Source organism: Struthio camelus, chromosome 1 (genome assembly GCF_040807025.1).
Source record: "Struthio camelus isolate bStrCam1 chromosome 1, bStrCam1.hap1, whole genome shotgun sequence".
In the NCBI taxonomy this organism is placed as follows: Eukaryota; Metazoa; Chordata; class Aves; order Struthioniformes; family Struthionidae; genus Struthio; species Struthio camelus.
In genome coordinates this window covers 8,095,933-8,123,480 of record NC_090942.1, presented here as the reverse complement: position 1 = coordinate 8,123,480, position 27,548 = coordinate 8,095,933, and the positions used below count along the sequence as shown (strand labels likewise).

Sequence of the window (27,548 nt, the reverse complement as noted above, 5' to 3'; positions counted from 1 at the left end):
GTCATGCCTCTGGGTAAAGCAAGAGGATCTTTAGGGAAGAGAGTGGCAGGAATGACTGATGGACTGGATGAATCATTCTAGTGTGCCATAGCTGATTCAAGGGCTATAGATTCCTTCTGTAGGTTCCCACTGGCTGGCATCCTTTCTGTAATACCTAGAATATTATGTCAGAAAGGAGAGATTGTCTGTGCAGGAACACACACCCAGCGTGGTGATAGCAGTGTAATATGTAACAGAATCTACCAGATATATGTGCATCAAAGGTGGATTTGTTCATATATAAAGTCAAATCTCCCAGTCTGGATACAGTTCTAGACGCAAATATCAAGTTGCATTATGTAGACAAATAACATTTTGTCCAAATAAGTACTCTTCCCTCTGTGATCTGTTGCTTTGCTGTGTCTCTGAGCCAATAAACCCCTTTGAAATGTAATAGGGAATTGTCTCTCCGTAGTAGAAATGAATACAGACGGATGATTATATAGATCTAGACACAATTTCTGCTTGGTCAAGCCAGAAATGTTTGTTGGGGTAGTGCAGTCCCATGAGAGCAGCATATAGCAAAAAGGATCTGAAATTGGATCAGAAATTGTTTGTCTGTTTGGCGAAAAGAGAGTTCTGAAGCCTGAGGGGAACAAGTAATTAGATAGCAAGCTGGGATTGTTGACAGACCACCAAAAGTCCCACTTAGCCAAGCCACTCTCATTTCATGGGGGAAGGGAGGAAGGCAGGCCTCTGAGAAGATCGTTGGTGGGGTTGTTTTCCCAAATCAGATCAGACAGGAAACCTTTTATTTTTTGCTTTAGGAAGTTAGAGAAAAGAAAACCCAAACTGACAGAAATATAGGAGTTAATGTTACCGTGGCAGGATGGAGAGCTTGGTCGTGGTACAGCAGCATCCCCCTTGCATGACTGGGGGGGCCCTCAGCCATCGTTCATGGTAATTCACAGGTGACAGCCCATGGAAATCTCTTGGTAAATCTGCCCCTGAAACAAGACCCCGTTTGTTTGAGCTGAGATGGTGCTATTCTGCCTGAACCAAATCCTTCCTCATTCACTCTTACTAGTTTGACAGAAGTATGATTGATGGGAGCAGGGCTGGCTCGAGGCAGAACACAAATTCATGCCCGGAAATCATGGCCTCACTGAAATCAATGAGACAAAACTGCCATTGACTTCGTTGGAGGTGTGATTTCCGTCGACTTTAAGACCCAAAAGGGCTACTCATAACCTCCACCCTGACCTCCTGCATAGCTCGACCCCTAGCGTTTTGCTTGCTGATTTGTTCAGTAGAAAGAATTATGTTTCCAAGCAGGAAATTTTTTATGCTTGTTTTGTCTTTAAATTGCAAAACAAAAGACTTGGGATTTTGTAGCTGTACTCAGGCAAGCAGTGTGAAAATACTGTCATTGTTTATTTTCATTATTTAGTACCCATTTTAGTACTGGGATGTCATCCAGGGTTGGCTCTCGCATAGAGCGTAGATGAGTGAAGAGGCTGTGTTTGGACTGCTAGAAATGTATCGTGTTATTTCCTTGCCTTGCCTAGAAGCCTCTCAGAGCATCTAGTCTGGGTGTTGATGTGGTAGTCCATGCATTCAGAGGGATGATTGTTCTTTCTGCAAAGTATGATTTAATAAGGCATTAATCATCTAAGAAACTGCAAGACTTGAAGGACTAGGAGAGGCCATATAGGTTAGTAAGTCCAATGACAATCACAGTTGGTCATTTATTAGATGTTTAGAATCACAGAAAAAAATAGGCTGAAGAGACCTCTGGAAGGCTGCAGTCCAACTTCCTACTCAAAGCTGGGCCAACTTCAAAGTTCGAGCAGGTTGCTTGGGGCGCCAGTGTTTGACCACCCTCACTGATTTTTTTTTTTTTTTTAATATCTAGTCAGAATTTCCCTTGCTGCAACCTGTGTCCATTGCCTCTTGCCCTTTCTCTGGACACCTCAGAGAAGAGACTGGCTCCATCTGCTGTCCCCTGGGACGGCAGATAGATAGCAGGTTAGATCCTCCCATAGACTTCTCCAAGCTGAATAAATCCACTCTGTCCTTGTACGTCATGTGTTTCAAACCCCAAATGGTCTTGGTGGCCTCTGCTGGAGTCCCTCCAGTTTGCCGGTATCTCTCTTGTACCGGAGAAATCAAAATTGAACATGGTACTTCAGATGTGGTCTCATAGGTACCAAAGAGGGAAAGAGTGCAGGAGTGCCACAGAGCTGCCACTCGAGGCAGCACAAGCCCTAATGCATTCTAGAAAATTTAAGACTCCTAATGAAAAGACAAAACTACCAAAATAGTAGCACATCACAGTGAGAGCGCAGGTGAGATCGATTGACGTATCACTAGTATCCTAGCTCTGCAAATTTGTGAAGTAAAAGTGCCAGGATGATCCTAAGAACAGATGGCACCCTGTGCTACAAAGAATAAAAACCCTCAGTGATGCCCAGTGGTTCACTTTTGGGGTGTGATCCTTCCTGACTTTTCTAGTGTTGGGTTTGATTCTGAACTGCCACCAGGCTTGATATCTGAAACCACTGTGAGCATGCATATCACTGAGTAACCCTGCTCTGCGTGTAGCCCACCTCAGACGCTTCTGGAGAAGACATGTACACAGGAAAAAAGAAAGAAAACAAGACACCAAGTACTGGGGCATTCATATCCGGTTGTTAATAGACACAACACAAAATGTTCCCACATTTTGTGTGTTCCCACAGGGTCATCCAGCCATGATATACGCTGCCCAGTTCTGTGCTGGGTCCAGCTCTTCTGGGCACACCAGGCAAAAGAGAGCATCAGGGAGCTTGTTCCTTTATGCCGCTGGCCCTTTCCAGAACTCAGGATAGAGAGGCCTAGGAATTGCTCCACGGTGCTATTTGGGTCCGTTTCTCTAGGAGCCGTAATCCAGAGACCGCTCCGCACCAACCACCAGTGCTGCCCTTAAGCAGTCTTGTCTGTCCCATCCCTGCCATGAGCTGCAGAGAACTATAGGAGCCACCAGTGGCCTCATTAGTACCAAATGGTCCCCAATATATGGCATAGTTCCTCCGCTGAGTACTCACACAAGGCTTCCTGAGCACAAAAGGAGAGAGCACAGCCCAGAGCCTAGCACACATATAACTCAACTCCTCGCACCTCAGTGAAGTCCTTGTAGAGGCCCTGCTATCCTCCTTTTCCAAATATGCTATTCACTGTGCATAATCTATAGCTTTATAGCTAACGAGCTAGCTTGGACTCTGCCTGGCCGCTGTGTATTTCCTCACCATACCCAGAGAAATTACTGGAATATGGCCAGTAAGCCCATCCCCTCCATGTCATTCCAGTGAGGCCCAAAGTCCCGCACATTTGTCCTTTGCTCAAGTCACGCAGGCCATCAGTGGCCAAGCCAGGAACTCTCCCCGATGTTTCATTCACAAAACACATTCACTTCTTTATCAGCAGCCTCTGACATTCTTCAAATGCTCTCACGCTGACCCTACCTCCTGCTGTGTGCAAACTCCACTGCATTGGCCTCAGTCAATAAAAACGGTAAAAATGTCCTTCAGACTCCGATAGCTAACATGGATGTAGATCCCTGGGCCTCCTCTCCCCCAGGCTCAGCTTAATTAGGGGGGCAGCCAGCAAACCACAAGTGTGCTCAGAAAAGAAGCTTTCGTTTGAAGGGCTTTAACTGCAGCTCTTTGTAAGAAGTCACAAACATCTGGTGCCTGGCAAGCTCGCCTGCATCTTGGAAGGGGTTTCTCATGAGAAAATTCCTGTGGCTTGCACCTGAATTCTCCAAAAAGTACCATACAACACTCAGATCCCTCTGCTGGCTCTCTTTCTAAGCTGCCAGCTTTGCAGAAAAGCCATTTCTGGCACTGATTTCCTCAGCCTTGCCTCCCCACCCATCCCAAAGCCTTTGAAATGGTGCACACGGAGGAATATGGAACAGCTATTCCCTAGCTACCCCCTTGAATGTTTGCAGGTTGATAAGCAGTCTTGCAAATTCAAGTGATAATATTGGTTCCAGTTTTATTGGCATAATGAATCAGAGCCCATGGTGCAGACAGTCTCCTTGACTCAAAGAGGGTATGATTCTTTTATTTTCTTCTAGTAACCCCTTTCCCTTTCATGTGCACACATGAACATGCAGCGATGCTCAAAAGCCAGCCTCAGGAAGACTGCCTTAAGTATCCATTGAAGATTAAATGATCTCATGTGCAGCCTGTAATGATGACCACTACCAAAAATTGCTCCCATCTGAAAGCTGCCCCATGCTACATGATCCAAAATGGGCTGCTGACCTCAAAAGAGATCCCAATGGGCAAACCACCACATCATAGAAACTCACCCCACCGCAAGCACCACTAATTGGCACCTTGTCTGTAGGCTCAAAGTGAGGGCAGCTATTGAAGGGGCAGGGGAGCCACGCTCTCAGCTTGTATTACTGAGTTATTTCCTCTAAGCTCCATTTCTAGGGTGTTTGAGGAGATGCTGGCTCAGTTCCTGCTGTGAGGTACCTTTTCTCTGACTAAGGATAGGACTGCAGTTGTCCATCCCACAAAGTTAAAGTCACTACAGCCCTAATACAACTCCAATTAATGTCAATAGGAATCTTCCCACCCATATGGGCAGGCATTGGATTCAGGCCTGCAAATCAACCAAAGTCAAACATAAGCCAAACGACACAGAACCAGAACCAGCCTCGGTGTAAGAGGAGGCAACGCTGCCCTCAGCATGGATGCTTTGACTCAAACTAGCCCCAAAACCGGTACACCAAAAACTGCACACATCCATTGTCACTGCAGTTCTGCAAGATTGTGTTGAAAATACGGCCAGCTCCTTGCTGTCACTCTTATTCCCTGCTCAAGGTTAAGTACCAGCATGGTAAAAGGCTCTTGATGGATAAAAATTATGCTCCCATTTAAAAAGACCCACTAATGGCACCCTGTGCATCTGTCACTGAATTAACAACATCAATTTGAAACCATACGTGAGCCAGACAACTGGGAAGGGAACAGCTTGCTTACATTAGGAGGTCTGGCTGAAGGGAGAAATTAGGCATTGTTTCTCCTGAGGGGTTGTGAACAGGAAAGTGGATACCTTCTTGTGGGTATAACATCTCTGCAGATTGGATTCCTTATGTATAGGAAGGGTGAGACCCCTCAGACCAACGTGGGCAAAATGAGTGGGAGGCAGCAGAAAAATATTTGGGGAGCAAAAGGAGAGCATAGTTACAGCAACAGTAAAAAGTGTACGTATGTTCTAGAGAGTAGCATTATGGAAAAAAAGAAAAACACGCAAACTCAGGTTGTAGGGTCACTTTTATCCTCTTCCTCCTGAAAGTCAAGATTTGCCTCCTTCTGTACCCTGCCAACAGAAGTAGAGAAACTAAATATACAAGCGTAGCAATCTGGGCAGCTGCTCCAGGGCCCAAAATATTGGTACTTAATACCATTTTGAAGCTATTGGGGATCCAAGGCATCAATACAGGGCCAGAGATAACAACACTGGACCAATGGGAGACCCACTGCCTTCCGGGGCAGCAGCCAGAGGCCGGGCAGGGTACCCGGGGGCATGTAAAATGGCACTAGACGCCTACATTTAGGCATCTGAATAGCTCCTCTGGAGCCTTGTGTGTTTAGACAGTTGGAGTTAATCATCGAAGGGAAACTTTGCTGGAGTTAATGAACTGAGCACTGTTGCCTGTGAGGTTTATTAGCATAGAGGACAAAATACAAAAGGCTTAGAGCATAGGGAACAGTCTCGCAGTGTTGGAGGGAGGAGGACGGAGCGATTATGAAGACTTTTCCACAGCTATCTGTGCTGATTCTGGGTCAAACCCGCCAAGAACGGCAACTGCCAACAGCTCAGAAAAGGGTTTCGCATCCTTTTTCCCCCCTGCGTAGTGTAGCCATAAATAGGGAGACAATGGGGAGACCCGGGAACAGAGGGATATTTTGTGAAGGGAGTGAACTGCTGGTTTTTTCGGACAGCTACGTGTTCCACATCTCTGAGCGCCTCTGAAACATGTCTCCTATACATGCTGCAAGGCACAGCCGTTTTATCCTCCCCATTTTACAGATGGGCATCTGGCAATGCAGAGGGATGTTTTCAGAAGCCCACATGGCAGTCTCATGCTTGACCCCTGTTGCTGTCAGTGGGAGCGTAGGCCTCAAAACTTCCTTTTTGTGCCTTTCAAGCTCAGCTAAAGTGCACAGAGAGCTCGTGACATAGACAGGCTTCACATTCAGATCTCAATTCCCAGCTTAACCCTTTCACCCCAAGTCTGTCCTCTCTTGGTGCTCCGTTTTGCGATCATGATTTTCATGCAGTGATTTTCTGTTCCATAGGAGAAATAAATCAATCCTGTAAAGACACTGTAACCTAGCCTGTGTCACCGCTCTTAACCTGCCATCCTTCCTTGTCCCCTTCCTGCCCTGCCCTCCTGCCTCGCGAAACCACGCAGACAGCCCCAGAGCATGGGGCACCTCCGTGCTCTTGCTACACTGAAAGTGAGACAGGCTGTTGCGGCAGCCGCAGCTGAGCACGGTGGAGCTGTCATAGTCCCCACCCCAAGCTTCCTTCCAAACACCCATTTAAAAAAAGAAGCAAAACAAAAAGGTTGGAAGCTTTTACAAACACAAACATCATCCGTGTTTTGAATTCTGGTGCCCCTGAAGTATTAGCGGGGGGAAACGTTTGTGTCCCCACTGTGGCTTGCTTTTATATCCTAGATTTCACGTCCACTAGCAGCTTAATCAGTGCAAATCAAATTATGCCTCTTGTTTACTTATCTCCAGCAGGCTGACACTGGCAAGCGGCTTATCGCCGCATGGCAGGAGTCAGCTCCTTCCTTGGGGGTAGGACAGGAACTCAGCAGAAGCTGCTTGTAGGAGGAGTGGGAGTATAAACCAGGGAGAGCTCTGCTGGCTGCGCTCAGCGGCGGCAAGGTAACCGCCTGGGAGCTTTGCAGTTTGCTAGGGCTAGCGCAGGGAAGGCGAAGCGTGAAATATCTAGAGGAGGAAGTCCACCTCCTCTCTGTTGATCAGCAGCCTGGAAGTCAGGATGCCGGCTTCAATTTTTGGCCCCCGGTTTGTGACGATGAGGAGGCCGCTTGACCCAGCCGCAGCCGTGCGCGTGCGGCGTTGCGGAGTTAGCGTGATGTTTGCAGTCACCGCCTTGCGTTCGGCTCATGCGCTCTGTCCTCTCTGCCTCCCTCCCGCCTGGGAGACCAGAGTTGCTTCATAGCAGAAGCTCTTAAATAACGCAGAGGTACGGAGGAAGCATGAACACGACGCAGCCTCTGTTGCGTCCCCGGACCCAGTGGCATGGTCACGCACAGGGCAGGCAGAGCCCCTGGGACACGTGCCCACGCTTACTCGGAGGTGGGGGCACCGAGCTAGCGCATGGGAGAGTTGAACTGTACTCCTTGACCGCATTGAAGTGCCGAGTGACCGTGGGCAAATCATTCACCCACATTGTGTGTGGGTTTCCCCAGTTTGGTGACAGCAATGATTTTGTCCGCAAGGTGCTTCGACATGGGGCCACCTGTAAGAAAGAAGGCAAGGATGTTGCTTGCTTATTCCTGTGTTTCATACTGGCCTAGCAAACTGCAGTCCTCAGCCCCGGGCACCACCCTGGGCGCTGTCAGCACCACAGATGAACTGTGGCACCACGGAGTTCAAGTTTGTACGGGTTTCTGTTGATTCCCTGTGAAAGCTGGGATAAAAGCAGGGCTGGGTATGGAGCAGAGCGGTGCAATTCGCTTTAGTGAAAGATCTGACTTGCAAAGTGAGGCCACCTTCGCTCCTCTGAGATCTACCGGGCAAAAGCAGGCCAGCCCGGGTGGAAAGCGGTAGTAGCCTCTTGTGCAAGAGGCGAATATACACCCGCTGCCCACTCCGGCGGGATAAAAGCGACTGAACCGCGGGGGTTGCATACCTCTAAATCCGCCTTTAATCCCATTAAGTGAAACTGTGCTACGGCCAGCTCGCACTGCAGGAATTTACCGACCCCTTTCCCCCCCACCCTTGCCCCGGCTCGCGTGGGAATCCCACGGCCGGGGCCGCCCCGCGCCTCCCTTTGTGCGCGGCGCGGCGCGGCGCGGCGGGGGGCGGTGGGCAGGAAGCGGGGCCGGGCCGGGCCGAGCGGGGCGGAGCGGCGCGGCACGGCGCGGCGCGGAGCGGAGCGGGGCAGCCCCGCCGCAGCGCCGGCAGGGAGCAGCGCGGAGCGGCGCGGCGGGTCGGGGCTCGGCCAGCTCCAGGGGTTGCGCGGCGGCGTCTCACGCCCTTCTTGTCCCCGCAGATCTTCCAATGGAGGCAGCTGGAGAACCTCTATTTCCGCGAGAAGAAGTTCTCGGTGGAGGTACACGACCCGCGCAGGTGAGAGCCGAGCCGAGCCGAGCCGAGCCGAGCCGAGCCGAGCCGGGGCGCGGCGGGTCCCTGCGCTTCGGGGCCGCTGCACCTTGTAGCTCGCCTGGGAACCGGCCGCCCATCAGCAAGGCAGCGGGTGCCGGCCCGGGGGCTGCTTGTTTCTAGCAAGGGGTTTGTGTTCGGGTGGGTACGTTCGAGGTTGCGTTTCCCCTCGGCTCCTGGCGGGTTTCGCTGCTGTTGTTGCTGTTTTCCCCTCTGTTTCGGCACCTTCCAGCCGCCGGCTGCGCGGGGCTGGCGCCCCGGCTGCGCTGCCGGCAGCCGCTGCACGTTGAACGAGGGTCTGCTTCGTCCCCGTGCCGCAGCTGGAGCCCGGAGCTGGGCGCCAGGTTTTGTACTCACACGCTCCCTTGTAAATATTCAGCGGTTCAACTGAGAGGAATGGCACTGTACCAGAGGTTTACCGGCAGTCTGGATCAAAGCCCATCAGTCTTTTTGGCAAAGGAGTCTTATTTCTTCCTTTAGAGACCTAACGTGGGAGAGAGTGAGTTCAAATGACTGTACTGCATCTAATCACTGCATTTTGCACCCCTTACTCATACACGTTAGTGGATGGGCACTGCAGAGAGTGAAAAAGATCCCTTGGTGTGTATACTGCTCTGTGAGTTGTCCCCATTAAAATCCATGTCCCACTTGCAGTGTAAGCGTGAATAAGGCTGATAGAAACTAGCTTTGCCTTTCCAGACTGATCTGATGTGCTGCTGGGTAGTAGCCTGTTTTGCTGATCCTTCAGCTGTGATCCTGTTTCACCTGTTTCCCATGTGTATCTGTATACTAATATGTGTACTTTTATTAAGCCAATTTTGCATTCAGTTTCTGTATCTATTTGTCCTGATACGAACACAGTCGCCTCAATACAAAGGTGCCTGTATCCACAGATAAATTTTGTTAAAGCAAAAACTGAATAAGATAGCTCTTACCAGTCTGCAGCTCCAGGGTAGCACAGCATTTAAGCATCTGCTTAATATTAAGCATGTAAATAGTCCCATGAAATCCAGCAGAGCAAATTCCCAAAGTTGAGAACAGCCTGGGAGATCTTCCAGCACCAGGAGCTGGGGATGGTGTATTCCTTCCACCCCCCCCCCCCCCCAAACCTTAGTCAGCAGGCAACGCATCAGAAACGCGTGCTGCAAGCAAACAGCAGCAAGAATCCCCTGAACGCCAAGGCTGGCTATTTCCTGTAAGCAGCAATTGCGAGGAAAAGAAAGCAAATAGTTCTGGGACGTTAAAATCATTGTGATATTTGCAGCTAAATGTCGTGCATGAAACGTGGCCGTGCAGAGGAACCTCTTGTGTCTCAACTATTTGAATTTAGATGGTAGGAGTTATTGACACAGAACAACTTTGTTTTTTTGATTCTGCTACTCTGTTTCTCTGAATCAGTGCCGGGAGGACAAAGCCCTTTCCTGTGTGAACGGTACTGGATACTCCTTGGTACTTTCTTGCTACACAGAAATAAACTCAGTTGATTTTAACAGCTAGACTGTGTGTGCTTCAGTCCCATCTCCTGTGTTAAACAGGCGCTCTGGGTATAAAGCAGTAACACACGTTGCAGTGGTACGGTGGGAACAGAGCGCAAGTTGTAGTCTCCCAGCCAAGTGGGATGGTCTCCTACGAGGAGTTATTTGGCATGTGGAGGCAGAGGAGTAGCCAGCACAGCGCTCTCTTAGCATTCTTCTCCGTATGGCCAAACCAGAGTCTGAGTCAGCGAAGCCACACTCGCAGGCACAAGGGCTCAGGAAAGCAGGCACAGCTCAGCCCCGTGGTTGTGGCAAGGGCTGGGCCTTTCTAGCCTTGCCTCTGCCCATTGTTCCTGTCCTGAGCAAGGCATTTAACCTCTCTTCATCTCAGTTCCTTGTCCCTTATAGGAGGAGAATGATACACTTTAGGGCATATCAACAGGGTTATTTCCATATTGTATGTGGCACGCATGGAAGGAAGTCGTGGAAAAAACATCCATGGGCCATTTCTAACAGCTCTGCAAAAGTCAGCTGTGAAAAGCAAGCCCATGTCAGTGGTCATATAAGCATGCAGACTTTCTAACGGTTTTTGCAGTTTTGATGGGAAACATATACAGGTCCCAAAGAGAAAAAAAGTCTGGAAATCACTGCTTTCGAAATGAAAAGAAGATGAATGGTTTGGGAAGCTTATTTCTGAGAGTTCAAAACAAATAGCTATGTTTGAATTGAATAGGATGACACTAAGATTTAGGCTGAAACACGTTTGAGTGCCTTAATGACTCAGAGCCTTGTATGCCAATGTGCTGCAGTGATTTGCGTCCCTTAAACCAGTATAAAGCATCCGGAGTTGAATCCCACCCTTCAGCCTCAACTCCACGAGCACCTCCCAGCACAGTCCTGGTTCGATGTCCAGTGATGCGGATGAGGCTGCCCGGCATCCTTCCTCATCAGGACCATCTGCCTCCATGCTTGTGATGGGACAATGCTTGGCAATGCTTGTGATGGGACAAGGTTTCCTGCTCCAGCTGCATGGAAAGGGCTCAGGCTGGGGTAGCACTAAAACATGAGATCTCAATTGTTACTAGCCTTGTTTGTATTGGCCATGGCTGTTTTCTCAGAGGATATTTCACTCCAATTTGTGCCTTAATGATCTGAGTCAGTAATGCATTTTGCAGCACTGACAAGGCCTCAACACAAGGGCTGTCACCTCTCTCCCAAGCTGAATTTGGCCAGCAGTTCCCACTTGGCTGCAGGGTTTCGCTTTTCTTTCACAGCTTTCCCTCACCTTTCCCTCCAGTTTCGGACAGCACAATAGCCCAGTGACATGAGAGGGGAGGCTGCCAGCGCAGATGCAAGAGGAGAACCAGTGCTTTAACAGAAAAACACTTCAGAGGGCTGGAGAAAGAGTCGCCCGGCCCTTACATTGCACAATAGAGTTCCTGGGCTGTCCTGCAATATCCCCTGTATCTGCATTGCACAAAGTGCCTGTGGCCTATGGACTGTAGCAGCCCCTCCATAGCATGCCTTACACCACTGACCATCTCTTGCACCATCCGTGTCCATAGGTGAAAAGCCATAACAAAGCGTCAACATTTCTCGGCTAGGCTGTATTCCTGTGCTTACATTCATTTTCAGAGTCATATTCCACCAATAGACTCTTTTAATAGACTGCAGAGAAGGATCTCCTGTGTTCTGGACTTTGGAGATTAGTGATTTGGTTTAATTCAGCCAATTTTATGTCCTTGCAGTGAGAGGAGTTCTGTGAACCAGGATGCTGCGAGCCTGTGTAGTGCTTACCCAGCAGCGTGTAGGTGTCAGGGGCTCTGTTTTTGAGGTTAGAGTTGAGGGATGAGGAGGAATAATCGTACAGGTTTGTACAGCTGTGAAAGCATGGGGAAGCCTAACCTGTATTTGTTGCTAATATTTGAGGACCATTGGGAGTCTCAAAGAGGAAACGTTTAGCTCTTATTTTTCCTGTTTTTATATTCACTCAGCTAATCGCTGAGTAGCATTCTTCTCTCCAGAGCACTAGGCAGCCCTCTCTGAACCACAAGACTCCATAGCGTATGGCAAATCCTGCAGCCAGTTAGAAATGGGGAAATCAAGGTACCTGAATTTTTTCTGCTGTGTTCTTTAAAGCAGCTATTGGTCCTGTGGTTCTTTAGTCACGAGGGTCCTGATATTTGGGAGCCGCTATCCAAAGCCAGAGGTAGTGAAGGGGATGAAGACTTGGCCTCGGGCATCTCAGCACGTTAGGTACACAGGATTCACGCGCACTTTGGCCTTAGTGACTCCTGTGGGGTGCGTAACAGGGTGACGTCAGCTGAACCAAACCCAGGAGTTCAGTTCAGACTGGACAAACTGGGCTAGTCCAGTAAGTAAAGGCTCTCTTGGCTTGAATGGCTATTTATTGCTGTTCTCCAAGCTTTTTTACCACTGGCGCAAGGGTGTGCTCAGTAAGGAGAGTAGCTTTTACTGTGACGTCTGTGGTTATTTTCTGCAGCAGAACCCTTCTGAGGAAACCTTGTGTAACCCAGTTCGTTTTTCCCTCCTCTCCAGGGCATCTGTGACCAGGAGGACTTTTGGGCATAGTGGCATTGCTGTGCATACGTGGTACGCCTGTCCAGCACTGATAAAGTCTATCTGGGCTATGGCCATTAGTCAACATCAGTTCTATCTGGACAGAAAGCAAAGCAAGGTAAGCGTGTTGGAGGTGGGATGTGCACTTGGAGTTTGGATGAGTCCTTCTAGCTCCCCACATTCCCAGCAAGGTCAAAGCAGAATGGTGGCTCTTTTGCTGCCCTCCCTTTCCACTTGAGATAAAACAAGGGCAAATTGACTCAAAACACCTGCTGGCTTTGGCCAGGATGAGGGTATTTGTATCAGTTTCATGTCTACGGGAGTGAGGATAGAGGGGAAAGTTGTACTGACTCGTGGCCAAATCAGAGCAGCCAAGGTCTGCAGGCAAAGAGGATCGTGTCCCTGTCTGGATTGTTTCCACGTATCTTCTAGGTCTTGAACTCTGCCATAAAGTCAGGGCAGCTTCCAATAACCAAGTTTAAAGTAGCTTCAAACTCCACACCTGTCTCTGAATCCTTCTTGCTGTCCCTTGCCTTTTACTGTCGTGTTCTGTTAGAAATGAAGAGTAAGGATATTATTTCTCTTTTCCTACAGTGTCTCACACCAGAAAGGGGAGATACTAATGGCTTAGCTTTACAAGGAACTGTCTGATCTTCTGCTACACAAAGGGCTGCTCAATACACAAAAGAAACCATCTTGAAACCAGAAGAATGTGTGTTTTCCCCCTAATTCCTTTCAGCAACGGTCATTTTAGGCATGCCCAGAACAGCAGGAGATCACTTTGGTCACTTTGAGATCATTCTGAGACCTAAGAGAGACTTTTCATTGAGATGCCACTCACCATATGTGCATACTAGTGTAAAATTTTACAGATAAGATAAAGGCCGTCTTGAGTGGGTGCCTGCTTATAATGCTGCCCGCATTTGCGCCTGGTGAAGTGCCGGGCCTGTGCAGGGTGACATCCCATCAAATGGCTGAAATGATCTCACATCTTGCTCTTGCTGAAAGAGCAGTCCACTGCCCTCATTTTCAGGCAAGAGCTGCTCCTTTCCTTGCACAGACCCTGGCTTTATCAGGCCCCTTCATGAGCCAGTTTAGCCTGCTAAACTGGCAGAAAAACTTTTTTGTTGTTGTTTTTCTTTGCTGCATTATTTTTATGCAAGCTCAGTGAATTGAATTGACTCACTGAGGTTATTAAAAGGGTCATTAGTGTGCTATTAGTCCAGCTCACTCTAAACCCTGTCACGTTTGTTTTCCCTATCATGAGTAAAGCTCTGTTGCTTTATTGTAGAGTAGGTAAGACTTTCAGATGCTTTGGGCAGGACACATGGTAACACCAATTATGCCATGCTCCCATCTTATGCAAAAGGTAGTTGGGGTTCATCTTTGTGGCTATGACCTCTGTTGAATTTAGGAGACATAGCTAACTTCCCACCCCTACCTGAGTGCCAGACGTGCATATGGACAGAATTGCATGTTCAGCCAAAACTGTGTAAGGGATTCCCACCTCTGCTCAGTGCAACCAAGGGAATGCACAGCCCTGTCTGTTTTGCCCAGCTATTGCTCTCAATAAAAACAACTCCATGAACAAACAAGAGTTTATTTTCTTACTTTTAGCCAGATGGACTCCCTGATTCAGTTGCAAGGTATTTAGGTCACTAGCAACCAACAAACAAAAGGAGATTCCTGTCTTCCTCCCATTTCTTTGGTTAGAAGCTCTTAAATGCCCAGGACTTTCCTTCAGTGACTTCTTTTGTTGTTGCCAGATTGTGTTTCAATCTGATCTCCCCTCTCTCACACTCTTACAGACAGCACCACCCACCAGCCCTCATTTGTCAATCTGTCACATCTGTGGCCATGTCAGAGCGCTTTGTCACAATAATCCCAGTGGTCACACTGAGGCTTTGAAGTTAAGACACAAAAATATTTTTGTCCCTTTCTCTTAAGGGAGCTGGGATTCTAGTCTGTTGTCCTTGTCTTTAATATGACACTGTCAAGATTGATAGATCCATCAATTTTAATTGATCTGTTCAGTTCATCCTGCTGGTCACTTCAGGACACTGTGCCCATATACATTTTGCTTTTGAAAACCAGTAAAGTATATTCCAAAGTGGAGCAACGTGAAACGTCCTCATTTCACCTCTCAAAGGCTTAGATAAATGTTTTTTTCAGTTTTAAGTTACGTGGGTCTGCGTCCCCTTAAATCTCAGTCTCCACTTCAGATGAATCGCCAACTTCAAAGCAAAACTTGGATACTCCCTGCTTCTATGTCCAAGCTTAACATTTTGCACGGTTTTGACAAAGGAAAGACAACTGAAAACAAACTGAGAAGAAACCACCTGCTGGGCCCAAACTGGCTTCACTGATGTAGATTAGATGGCATGAGACATGCCATGGTGAGAAAGCAAGCTTAAACTCCACACTCCCTATATAACTGGGCAGCCGTTGGATTTGGACCTTCGGCGCAGCTCCATGGCAAAAAAAGTCGCTTGATTTTAAAGTGAAATAAAATCAACCCGCGTGGATTTTGACCCTTTTGCAGTGAAATGAGATCCTAGCCTTGTTTTTCAGCCTTGCTCTGTGTTGAACTCTTGCCAGCTTGCTGAGTTCCCAGCGTCTTGCTCCCTGCTGATTCTCTCTCTTTCTCCCTGCAATTGAAGCATAACATGGAGACTGAAAAGACTCCCAGCTTTCTGCGTGAACGCATCAGCATGCAGAACTCCTGTCAGCCTCCCTTTTTTTTCAGGAAACAAATGCGACAGGACTTGAAGTCGTGTCTATGCTCTGTTGACTCCACCAAGCTAATCAACTGTTTGGCCTAGAGGCCTTAAGAGTTCTCTTTTTGTGGGAATTTCCAATAGCATATTTCTCCAAGCGCAAGTCTCTGACAGAATGAGTCTGGTAGAAACTATGCAAGGGCGTTCAAAATGTCCTGCTGAAACACCTGCAGCAAAACCTTGACACTGCAAGCAAGAGGGGCAAATTGATTCCTGGTGTCCATCCACTCTCACTTCTCACTGATGGATTTTTCTTCTCCCTCTGACCCTGTCAGAACAGCACCAGGGATCAGTTTGGCCCCATGCTTTGAAATGACTCATAAATGAGCAAATCGCCTTCCAGGTAAATGAGACTTGGCAGGTCTGCACTGAGTGGTTTAAAATTGTTTAGCCTGGAGGGGCTGCAAGGCCCAAGGGAGCACTAATGGGATGTAGTCCAGCTTTGCACTCTTGCGCTGTCAGTGCAACACCTAGCCCAGGCCTCACGCTTGCTGCTGTTCAGTGGCCTGTGTGAAATGAACTGTTAGTCAGATTCCTGCTCTTCATCAGTGACTGTCCAAAGCACAAGATCACCTGACACTGATTGGCATTGCTGTAGGGAGCAGAGGAGGCAGGGAATGAGCAGCAGGGGAAATTAAACCAGTTTGCTTCAGGAGATGTTCCATCCTCACTGGTTTTGCAGGGTCCTGTTAGCAGAACTACATTTTATCTCAAAACCTTCCCTGCTAGCTTCAGCAGGTTTGGATTGCACCCTCTGTGGAAGAAGCTCGCTCTGCCCTGCCAATCCTGCGTCTGCTCTCCCTTAGTTTACTTTTTCTCTCTCTGGGCTGCAGGGATGCCAGGCTTCAGCCTTGCACCAGTTTTTCACTTGCCCGATGGAGGGCACCCTTCCAGCAGCTGCTGGCTTGGCATGCTGGTGAGGACCACAGCATCCAGCTGCGTTGCCTGTGCTCAGTATTTTAACTAGTGCCTAGTCAAACAGGTAGGGCCAGAGTGTGCTCTAATTTGCAGCCTGAATATAAGTGGAAATAAACTGCAAGGTTTCTCATTGAAACTATCCAAAAAATACATGCAGGAAAACCACTGCCTCACAGAGCAGGAGAACTTACTGGACGGAAGGATGTCTCTGTACAAACTTGGGTTTCATACCCTTTCCCAGACATTGACTGCAGCAATTCAGTATACTGCATTAGACAGCTGCTGGCTTGGACCAATGTGGCTGTTTTTAGGGTTGTACAGGATACACATAACCCTACATATATGTAGGGTTGTACATCATAGGTACATCTGCAGGGGATAAATCACCAGGATATCAGCAGACTTAAGACTTGTTGCCTCAAAAGATCAGGCATGGCAGCAAGATAGCAGTTCCTGCTCAGGCTCTTTATCAAAACTCGTGTGGCAGGAAATCTTGTTAGATAAAAGCAGTGACCTTCCTCTCCACCTAGAATTAACCCTCCAGAGCTATTTGGAGAACATCTTTTACAAATCTTGTTACATCTTGGTTCTGACCAGAAACCACAGATCCAAGAGGCCAAAAGACTGTTATCTTTCTCCCTGGGCTAGGACTAGGGAGGAGGTGCTGGGAATGAAAGGTTTCTAACTGGTTGTAGCATTAGTGTCAGAACATCGGTGCTCATTGCCTGCTCCGCTCTGAGATCTTGGCAGGTAGCTCAGCCTCTGCCCTGTAAAAGAGGGGTGAGTGTACACTCCTTGTTTATGGGACCACTGTGGAGATAAGCTTGTGAGGCGTAAGGGTACCTCTGAATGGTAACGATGGTTACCTCTGAATGGTAGCCTCTACGAACCCAAGAATGTGTAAGTTATAGTAATACTTCTGTGGGTGTTTTCGGTATGAGGATCTCCCAGTGCTGTCTTCATGTACAGTTTTAAGTTAGCCTTAGAAATACAGTGTGTAATAGGGAGACATTTTACTTCCCTTATTATTTCACTGATAATAATAGAGCATAAGCCTATTATAATAATAGAGCATAAGCCTGTCCTTAATTCAGAAGAGATGGGAAGAATTTTTTCACAGTATGTAATAGGGAGACATTTTACTTCCGTTATTATTTTACTGATGTGCAGACAGAGGCAGGGGATGGCTAAGAACTTGACCTTATGTGTCTTACCCAACGCACCACAGCAAATCAGTAACAGAGCCAAGCGTGAAGCTCAGTGTAGTGAGCATTAGGCCATCTATTCATTCTTAGTTCTTTTAAAAATTATTTCATCTTCCTGAGGGTGTGAAATATGGTGGAAATCCTGTTGGAACAAGCTTTCTTTGTAGTTCCGTCTCATCTTTGTTCCGCTGAGAACAAATCACACCCTGATACATGGATGGCAATCAGATTCTGATTTCTTAATACTGTAATGGTTTGCCCATCACCCAAAAACCTATATGACTGGAGTCTCTTCTCACCTTGAGGAGATGCATGGGTGAATGCTCAAGTATTCCTGAACTGGACTTACAGCATCCCATTGAATGAAAGCTTTCAGGCCGCTGAAGAGCCCAGGACCCTTGGCACAATGTGCCAACAGCTTCCTGGGTTCTAGGGAATAGAAATTCCAGGTCAGTGATCATTTGAGACTAGACTAATTGAGTTTCAGCAGCACCGCACTAGCAGGCTCTTGGGTGGTGGGCTGAGCTCCGCTCTCTTTCCGTCCATGACTGGAGTATTTGTATAAGGGTCAGCAAACAAGAAGCCAACTTCCAGATCAGAAATGAAATAGCAGTCATCGTTGTGCTTCACTCAAAGTATGTTGTTACAGACAGCAAGCTTCTTTCAGGCTTTTAGAGCTTTCCGCTGTGTTAACCTAGCCCGTTAATTGAAGCAAATTCAACAGCCAAAGCATAAAATAGAGTTCAGAGCATAAGCCTGTCCTTAATTCAGAAGAGACGGGAAGAATTTTTTCATGTGGACAGATTATTCCACAACTGCTTGATGAAAAGTTTCCTTATCTTTTCCTCTGAAGCATCTGGATGTGACCCCAGTCAGAAATGAGATACAGGGCTAAAGGGGCTTGGGAGTTGTTCTGATACAGCATGTGCTATTTTGAGGTGATCCTAAGGTTGTGTGGGCTACAAAGAGGAAAGAAAATTTCTCATGGCCACAGAAGACATTGTTCATATGTAGGCTTTATCCCTATAGCAGTGCTTGGGTTATAACTGGAGGGCCATCCCCAGCAACCTTGATGAACATGCCTGATCCTTTTGTTCGTGTTAACACTTTCTAGATGCTCTCAGGGGTCTGCACTGGAGGAAGAGAGCTGCTAACACTGGGACTTGTATTGAAGAGGCAAGGCAGCCACTGAGACTGAGTGAGCCCAAGCCCACAGCCAGTCGCTATAGTCATTTCATTGCCTGGTGCTAGTAAGCCCCTTGCACTGAATGTTGTTTCTGCCTTCTGGCTCTGTGGGCATAACCACATCTGATCTCATAGCTCAGCAAAGAGAAGGTTCCAGAGTTCATTTCGCTTTAGCTTTCTAGGCTTCTTGTTGTCTCACACCAACTGGTCATAACTAATGGAGAAAGGACAATGTCTTAGGAAGTCAACGCATTCCCTCCTGAGATAGGTTTATGTATATTGACTTTCCCCAGGAGGTGCCTAGGTCTTTGACCTTTGGCAGGGTACAGTGGATGGCTTCTTGTGCTGCCTGTGGCCAGTCCCTGGGGCTGGCTGTTTTCTTACTGAAATAATATTAATACTTTAAGAAGTCCTTAATTCGGAAGAGGTCCCTCACAGTAAGGGCATTGCATGCTGTTTGTTAGTTTGGACCATAGCTTGAACATGTTTTCCTGCCTCCATTTTCTTCCACCTTCTCACGAGAGCCCATTTAGGCCATGTCCTCACTGTATTGTGGTCCAAACCTCGTTGCAGACATGGAAAGACCCGTCTTGGCTTCCTTTAGATGCTAGAGCTGGTCTTTAGTCTTTGAGTTTTGCAGTTCATGACATTGGCATTACTAGAGGTTTCCTGCTGTATTTGTTAATACAGTAGTTCTATATGCAGTCAATTTGTTTAAGAGGGGAAAAAGTCCATGGCAAAGCAGAGGAAAAAACAAACAGCAGAAAGCAATGCCAGAGTTGCGCCCACTTAAGAATGTAAAAAGTGCAGCAGGGAATATTTGACTCAAAAATTTGGCTATTTTTGAGCCAAATGTGGCTCAAAAATAGAGCCAGATTTGCTCTGTTTTTGTAAAATAATCCAAGTTTCCTGCCATAGTGAACTGTCTTTTTGCTTCTGTGAGCTTTAGAGAAGTGCTAGACCATTACTAACTAACTCCTGTGTCCACTTCCAGTCCAAGATTCATGCTGCAAGAAGCCTGAGTGAGATTGCTATTGACCTGACTGAAACTGGAACGCTCAAGACTTCAAAGCTGGCCAACATGGGGAGTAAAGGCAAAATTATTAGTGGCAGCAGCGGGAGTCTCCTGTCATCAGGTAGGTCCTTTATCCTGTAACTGAAGAGAAATGTGGGAAGGGCCATGTCTGTAATATAATGGAGGAGCTGCCAGAAGATTCACTGCAGAAATGAAAGACGCTTCCTTTCAGCTTTTCTGTCTATCCAGGTGTCAGCCCATCACTCAGCGTACGGCCCCACAAACAGCATAGGCTGCAGGTCGCCCCCTCTCTCGCTGCCTCTGCTCATTTCCTCTTTGTCCTCAGGATGTCATCTCCAGCTCTCTCTTCCTAGCTGAGGCCTGGCCTCTCTTCACAGTCTCTCCCCTCAGCACCCACTAATATCTGTGTCTCCCCATGCCATTTTGCTCTCTTCAGCAGATGCTTTCATGAAGGGAAAGCTCACTAGGGAAGCCAAAGCTGGGGATTTGGTGGTGTCCGTCAGCAGCACAGAGGCCGGATAACTTCTTTGCAGAAGCTACGTTGCCTCTCTGCTGCTGGAATTTGCCTGGTGTCTCATGCCCAAAAGAACTGTTTCCTAGCACTCTCCACCAAACTAGTGCCAGGGACCTAGAGGTTTCTTTTTGTGGCTTTGAGCGCTTTCCTGTAAAAGGAAGAAACCTAGCTGCAAAATGAACCCAAGAAAAGTTGCTAAAGGAGAGGGACAGAGAAACAGAAGGGAAGGAACAGGGAACAAGAGTGAGGAGCTTTTCTGTGTTTCTTTCAGACTCTCCTGCCAGTCTGAACAGGGCAAGCTGTCTGTAAAACAGTGCTAAGTGTCACGCCAGGAACAAAGTAAGGATTAATAGTTTGCAAAGTACTTTAAGCTCCTCAGGTGAGAAGATTTTCAGGAGGGCAAAGTTACTGGTATCAATATAATTAATAGTACTTAATTAATACTAATTAAATGCCCTATGTTAAATGATGTTTGAAGTTATCAAAATCCATTCTGAGATGTGTTACACCAGAGAGTAACATTTGATTGCCAAGGGAACAGTCCTATCTAAGAGCACACATGCTATAAAACTGAGCCCACTCTCGCTCAGTAATATCAGCTCTGCATCACTGTATTCTTCGTGTCTCTTAAATGCCACCCTCTCCTGCCTGGAAAATGTCCAGCAAGGGGTTAAAATGTGAAATGCTTATTGAGTTCTGGAGCAGCCTGCTGTGCAATTCCTTGCCTTGCCTGTGAACAGAGCTGCCTTTCTGTTCCTTAGGTCCTCCTGAGGAAGCACACAATCTGCCTCTGTGCCTCCCTTCGCTCAGGGAATTGTCGTAGCTGGGCAGCTCCCAGCCTGGTGTCAGGTTGTTGGAGCTCTTTGTTTGTTTGGCATTTTTTCGAACTCTCTTGCTGGAAAGTAAATAATGTTAAGTACCCCAAGGAAGTTCTTAAGGTCTTTCCAAGATCTGAGCCTCCTGGGCACCATTCCCAAGTTTGTGAAAGCTACTTGGTAATAATCCTGTTTTCATGTTAAAACACTGCCTTTTAGCCTTTCTGGAAAAAAACATGGGGGTCTGCTTCTACTCTCACGCTAGGAAAGAGTGTTAGCCAGGTGGAAGTCAGCAGAAAATCAGGCCCAGAAAAAAGCTTCTGTAGAGCCAGCACCTGATCTGAGTTGTGTGGATGGAAATCCCAAACTGAGAGCTGCCCAGGCTTTGATTTCTGAATCTTTTTGCTTCCTGCTCACATCTGTTCTGGCTGAGAGTGGGGTTTGCAGGCTCAGCAGAATTGCCCTAATTATCACCCCCTGCCTAATTGTCCTATGCAGAGTTCATTGACTGGGTGAGTCGTTTCGTCTTGCTGGGGTGGATGGGTGAAACTACCTGGATGCCTACCTAGGACTGCATGAACCTCTCTTTCGGTAGAGGTTTTACTGGTGCTGCCAGTGGGCCAGGAGAGTATGGCTCCTTCCAGATTTCTGTCTTGTAGGTCCTACCAGCTGCATGGGTAAGGCTCTCCCCAGGTGTAAAGAGGAGAGGTGTGGGGTTTGCTGCTGCTCTATGACTTCCAGTGGCTAGCTATAAGCACGATTCCGGTGGGAGGGAAGTGTAGAGAAAAGATGTCTGTCGGAGGAGGACAGAGAACAGGGAATCAAAGGCCCTGGATTACTTCTGCACAGTCACCGCTGTGCTCCAAGAGCCTCCTTCTCTCGAGCCGGCTGGCGGAGCTGAGCCTGCCCCTGCTGCACTGCTGAACAGGAAGGGGCATTCGCTGCCTGTCTCGGCGGGACGCGTTCGCTGGCTCAGTCCCAGCATGTGTGTTTCCTCCCATTGTAGATTGAAGATTATCGGGGCACAATCCCAACGATGATGGGTTATCACGGTCCAGCTTGTGTGCTGGAGAGAATGAGTGCAAATGATTAAGTGGCCACTGTAGATTTCCAAGCTATAAATAGCCCAAGTGACCAGAAATCACAAGGGAAGAATTAAATATCTTTGTTTACTGCTCCTGCCCCTGCTTCCCCACCGTTCTCTGTTCTTTTTTCCTGGAAACTATCTGTAGCCATTTCCTCTTTTCATCTCACTCCTCCTCAATGGAGGAGACATCACCACTGTAAGAGGCATGCTGAAGCTGCCTTGTGTCTCTTGGATTTGCAGCAAGACTGCAGGGAAGCTTTCGTTACTGCTTATGGTTGTCACAGCACTTGGCCAAGATCCAGCTGTACTGAGAGAGGCAGTTGCTTCCCCACAATATTTACAGTCTCAAGACACAGCGGAGGGGAAGTGGAGTCTTGTGTTGGGACGGTGACTCCCCCGTGGTCACAGCAGTTCAGAGCCTACGCTGGGACAACCTCAAGTTCCCAGCTCCTCCTCATTTCCCAGACCCTCAATCTCTGCCTTTGTCCACTGCAAACTTGTAGGTTTGATACCTGATGCTCTCCAGTGCATTTCCTAGCAACTCCCCTTTTAACCGTTTGTCAGCATTTTGGCTTGGAAGGGGCCCCCAAATCAGTGGGCTGCCAGGACTTAGCTCAAAGCACCAACTTCTGCTCAGGATCTCCGTGCTGTCCCTGGGTATTTGGGGCTAGATTTGCCCAGGAATAAAGAGATGGGGTCGGGTTCTGCTTTCAGACTGGCATGAACCATGATCACAATCATCAGAGATCGTTATTAGAGCGACATCGAATGAGTTCAAAGCTGGGTTTTTGTCTTCACAGCAGTCTGTGCCGTAAGAGCTTTGGAGGGCTGCTAGCAATGGAGAAATCCCATCATCACGAGATTTTTGTAAGACTGAGCCCCAAACTCCCACTGCCTGTAGATATCCCATCTTTCACATCACTAGGTGGAGGAGAGACTACAGAAGAGCACCACTGCTTTAGCTCTGCAGATGTCCTGGAGGAGCCTCCCGCCCCCCAAGCCCTGTTACTTCAGCAGCAGTGGAGGTTTCCTGTGCGCAAGCCTGTTTACATTTGAAAATGCCACGAGCGTGCAGACAGGGCCCAGCCAGCCAATTCCCCGGCCCCCGCCACTCCATCCGGCAGAGCCGTCTCCCAGCTGCGCTGCCGCAGCGAGTGTCAGAGCGGATAAGCAGCAGCCCATGCAGCCTCTGGCCCGGCCCGTGAGCACGGGGACTCACGGAGACGAGTCGCCCACAGGATATCTGAGCGCATCCTGTGCAGAGCAGCTCCAGCTGGGCTGCCGCACGCCGTGGAGGATATCCTATTTGTCTGGCAGAGCTGAGAGATAGCAACTGTCTGAGTTTGCTGGCTGTTGTGTGCTGACATCCTGGTGCTGTGACTCAGCCCAGGCTCTGGCACAGAGCAAGCGTGGGGGGACCTCCCCACCCCGCTCAGGGGACAGCCTTCCACGGGGACCTCACCGAAACATCAGCAAGCTGGAGCTGGCAGCAGGCGGTAGTGTGAAGGATTTGCCTTATTTAGATGCATTTTTCCTGGGGCAGGAGACTCGCGTGAGAAAGAGAAAAGAGAGGTATCAAAGAGACTCCCAGGATTGCACCACTGGATATGAGTGATGGCAGAGCCTCTGTGAAGTTCGATTTCTTATTTAAGCCTCGATGCTCTTGCCTTGCCACTGCTCAGCCACCTTGCTGCATCTCCTCTTGCAGATGCTAGCGGTGAGACTCAGCTCCCTCTTCTTCTCTTCAGCATCCCATCTCTCTTCCCTGCTTTTTTTCATCATTCTCATTTATCCCTTTTCTAAGCTGACTCCACTCTACTACATTAGGTGGAAGAAATAGGGACAAACAGTGAATCGCTGTTAGGGCTTTCTTCTCCAAAACTGTGGCTCACGTTACTGATATCCTTCCTTTTGACAAGCTTTAAAGCAAAGCTTGTCTTGGAGCAGACACCTGGTAACCAGGAGCTCCTGCATGCAGGTTGCAGACCTGCACAGACTCTGCACATCGCATTGTGTAGATCCTTTGGGGGTGTGACTTGTTTGCTTCACGTCCCCATCAACCATCACTGAAATTCTCTTAACGTCGCCAGTGTTGGAGGGATCAGACATCCCCTTGGCGCTGGTGAAGAAGCTCAACCATGAATTACGCTAGAGGAGTTGACTGACCAAGGAGGACCACAATCTCCTCCTGTTTCACAGCACCTCTTCCCCTGAATGTCAGTGGATGAAGGAGTCACCCACAGAACGAGGAGCAGAGAGGCTAACTGAGTATCAGAAGTATAGCGTATCACAAACTAATTGGGCATCAAGCCAAGACTTGCATCCCATCATGTGTGCTCAGGAGGAAATGTCATGTAGGATTTCCTTTGGTTTGAAATTAAACCAGCAGGACCAGCTATAAAAACAGGCCCCAATTCAGCAGGTTCCTGGTACCTGTCAGAGGTGGCCCCGTGCTTGCTACCCAGTGTGTTTTCACAACCCTTTCTCTTGTAGGGCCCTCAAATGATTCTACAGAAGTGTGTGTTAAAATGCAGAATTTGGTAAATCTGTGCACTGCAAATGGGAAGGGGGCTGGTTTATAATTTTCACAGGTTGCCCTGACTCAGTGGGCATCATATTTTTTAAAAAGGTTATTATTAATAAGGTAGCCTCTGCTTGGTTGGTTTGGTTTGAGCAGGTCTTTGATTATTTCTTTACTTGTTTTTGTGGTCTCTGGATTTGTTCTGACATTTTTGGGTCACTTAACACTGGGTTTAAAAGTAGCTCTGCAGTCACAGCTTTGCTCGAGGCTGGATTAATACCTTTTTATAAGTAAAGAGCTTGTAATGGATGCTGCAGGCATACCAGCAACACAAATCATTGTTCTCTGCTCCTATACAAGCTTCTCACACTGGTGTGATTCAGCTGACTGATCAAATTTACATTTGCTTTACACCTCTGGGAGCAAGCAGAGAATAAAACACACAAAAATCTAAACAGTCTAGCCCCTAAATAGTTCAGCTTTTTAGTAAAAAAAAAAAAAAAAAAAAAAAAAAAAGAAAAGAAAAGAAAAAGAGCAAGACAAAATAGCCAGAAGTTTCTGAAGGGACAGCTGGACAGAAATCCCAGCCCAATCCTTCTCTTCAGGAATGTCTGCGGAAATAAGTAGGTCTTGCAGTATGCCCAAGGGAACATCAAAGTCAGGTATGGTTAAGCTAAAAAAGTTTAGTTAGCATCACAAGCCCTGAACGGCAAGTGCCCTGTCCCCAATCCTGTAAACGCTCACTACACTGGAAGATTTTGTGAGACAAAGACACTGTGGAAATAGGTTAATTTGAACTGGTTTGTTAATGCCAAAAAGGACATAGTTTTAGCAGTTATCCCGTTGCTTAACTCAGAATGTAACAACGGGCTTCCAGATTCTCCCCAAATCCTTTGCTTCTAGAAGGGGTGACAAAGATGGCAAAATGTGCCCTCAGTAGACGTTGCCCCTGACTGCATCAAGATTGAGACCAGTTGGTTCTTACACAGGTTTAGCACAGCTGGAGCAAAATCCGTCTGCGCTTGATTTGGGTCTGGACCAGCTCAGTTACAAGCCATTCATTTCCCTGTTGTCAGCACACCTCAAATCAGCACAGACGTCTGGGCGCAGCTCAGACTGTTCATGTGTTTTTAAATGTTTAGCAACTATGTAGCTGCTGTGGCAACAAGCAGTACAAAAACTAATAGCTTTTAAAAATAAATCAAAGACGGGTGGAAAGGTAGGGAGCAGAGAGAGGAAGGAAAGGGGAAGAGCAATTGAAAGGAAAACGGGGGTCACTGAAGTTATCCTAAAAGGAAAAAAGGATTGAAACATCTGCAGGAATCAAGAGCGACTTATTACCGGGGTCAGCAGTTTCTTGGCAATTAAGCAGAGAGGTTCAATAGTTCAGCTTTTGCTAGTAACTGCTCACCAGGGTTACTATTAAGAGTTGCTAAATGCTAGAGAGGCCTTTCCCCTGCCAGTGCAAATACAAGGTTCCTCTGGAGGATCCTCTGAGGTTCTTGCAGTGCAGATGTGTTCGCGGAGTTGAATTTTGTTGCTCTGGGAGGGCAAACAAACCCAAAGGAAATGGGGGCGGTTACAGCAAGTAAACAGACAGGTTACCATGTGGTTGTCCTGATTTTCTGATGATGCTCAACATGGCTGACCTTTAGAGAACCTTTCTCCACTTCTCCCACTCCAGGACAGCCCAATAAAGTGTGTTACAAGCAAGGGTAGTGTTTTGCAGAATAAGTGCCAGTCGTTTTCCTGTATGAAAACTGCAGAGAATAATGGTGGAAAAGGATCTGTGACATTCTCTGCTCCCTCTGGAGCAATGCAGAACTGTTTCCCGGTGTGGATTGCCTAGATCCTTTTTCAGTTTAGCTTTAATGGTCTGATGGAATAGTAGCAATGAAAGATGAAACTGAAAGCACAAATTTCACTCCGTTCTGCTGCCAAACCAAAGAATTGTTCCCAGGTTCATTCCAGAGCCTTATGAACTGGCTCTTTTCAGCCAACTTAGGCTGAGTTCACTGTACACTCGGGAGGCCAAGCTGCAAATGTATCTAGAAGCCCCTCCAATCCACAGGTGCACAGAGACCTGCATTGTGACATCCTGTAAAGTCTGGCTCTGGTGGATAATAAGGGCCTGCTCTCTCTCTGCTGTCACTCTAGAGAGGCAGTGGAGCCCCACCAACAGTCACCCTGGGACACCGACAGCTGAGAAGCACTGAGGCAGTTCAGGAGAAACCCTCTTGAAAGCATTGCTGAGGCAAAGGCTTCTCTGCAGGCACAAACCTGGAGTGAACCAGATGCCCTTCATGAAGTCCCAGTGGAGGCACGCTGGGCACAGTCTGGTTGTGTTAACATAGGTGTCCGGTGCCATTTTAGGTGGGTGAGGGTATCCCACTGCCAGTCCAAAAGGCTGTGGGTCTCTTAAGGTCCTGTGTCAGATCTGCTACCCCATGGGAGATGTCTTAGATATCAGCAAATAGCACTAGACACCTCTGTCTAAGCAACAGCAACCGTTTAACCTGTGAGAGTATGGCAGCCCTGCTACTGGGCTGCTTAGCCCAGCTTAAGGCCCCGTGTGGCGTTTACTTAAAATGGTTACAGATGCAGACTTAAACTGAGTCCCAGAGCTGTGAGTAAGGTGGAGCTCGACAGTGCATAGGGCTGCAGCTCTCAGTCATATTATGTGGATGGAGCAGGGATACCACTGCTGAATCCACCACAGATACCAGAACTCAGCTTTCCATAAACACAGCATGGGCAGTTTGAGCTACAGGTATAGTTAAACAATAGCCAGCAATACGAGTGGAAAGTGTGTGGGGATGGTGTTTGCCCCTTCTTGAATTTGCTTTTCATCTCACAGTATGGCGATAGCCTTGGTGGCCTTACTCTGTGATGCAAAGATGCACTCAGGGGGATCAGGGTGAAGTAGTGAATTCACTGTAAACTCGTGCCTGAGCCCAGAGAATCGTTAAAGAGGATGATTGCTAAGCACATCCTAAAAAAATCGGCCACCTATAAAAACTCAAGTTGGGCACC

At 47.8% G+C, this 27,548-nt stretch overlaps 1 protein-coding gene across 8 annotated transcripts in view; it reads left to right on the top strand.

The window, feature by feature from the left end:
• Nucleotides 1-27,548, top strand: part of FRMD4A (FERM domain containing 4A) — a 392,727-nt gene that overhangs the window by 341,637 nt on the left and 23,542 nt on the right. For all 8 annotated transcript variants that reach the window (XM_068915809.1, XM_068915878.1, XM_068915663.1 and 5 more), the window contains 3 exons: nucleotides 8,293-8,369; nucleotides 12,437-12,575; nucleotides 19,537-19,678. In XM_068915809.1, the coding sequence (XP_068771910.1) occupies nucleotides 8,293-8,369; nucleotides 12,437-12,575; nucleotides 19,537-19,678 (358 nt within the window). The remainder of the gene's footprint in view (nucleotides 1-8,292; nucleotides 8,370-12,436; nucleotides 12,576-19,536; nucleotides 19,679-27,548) is intronic.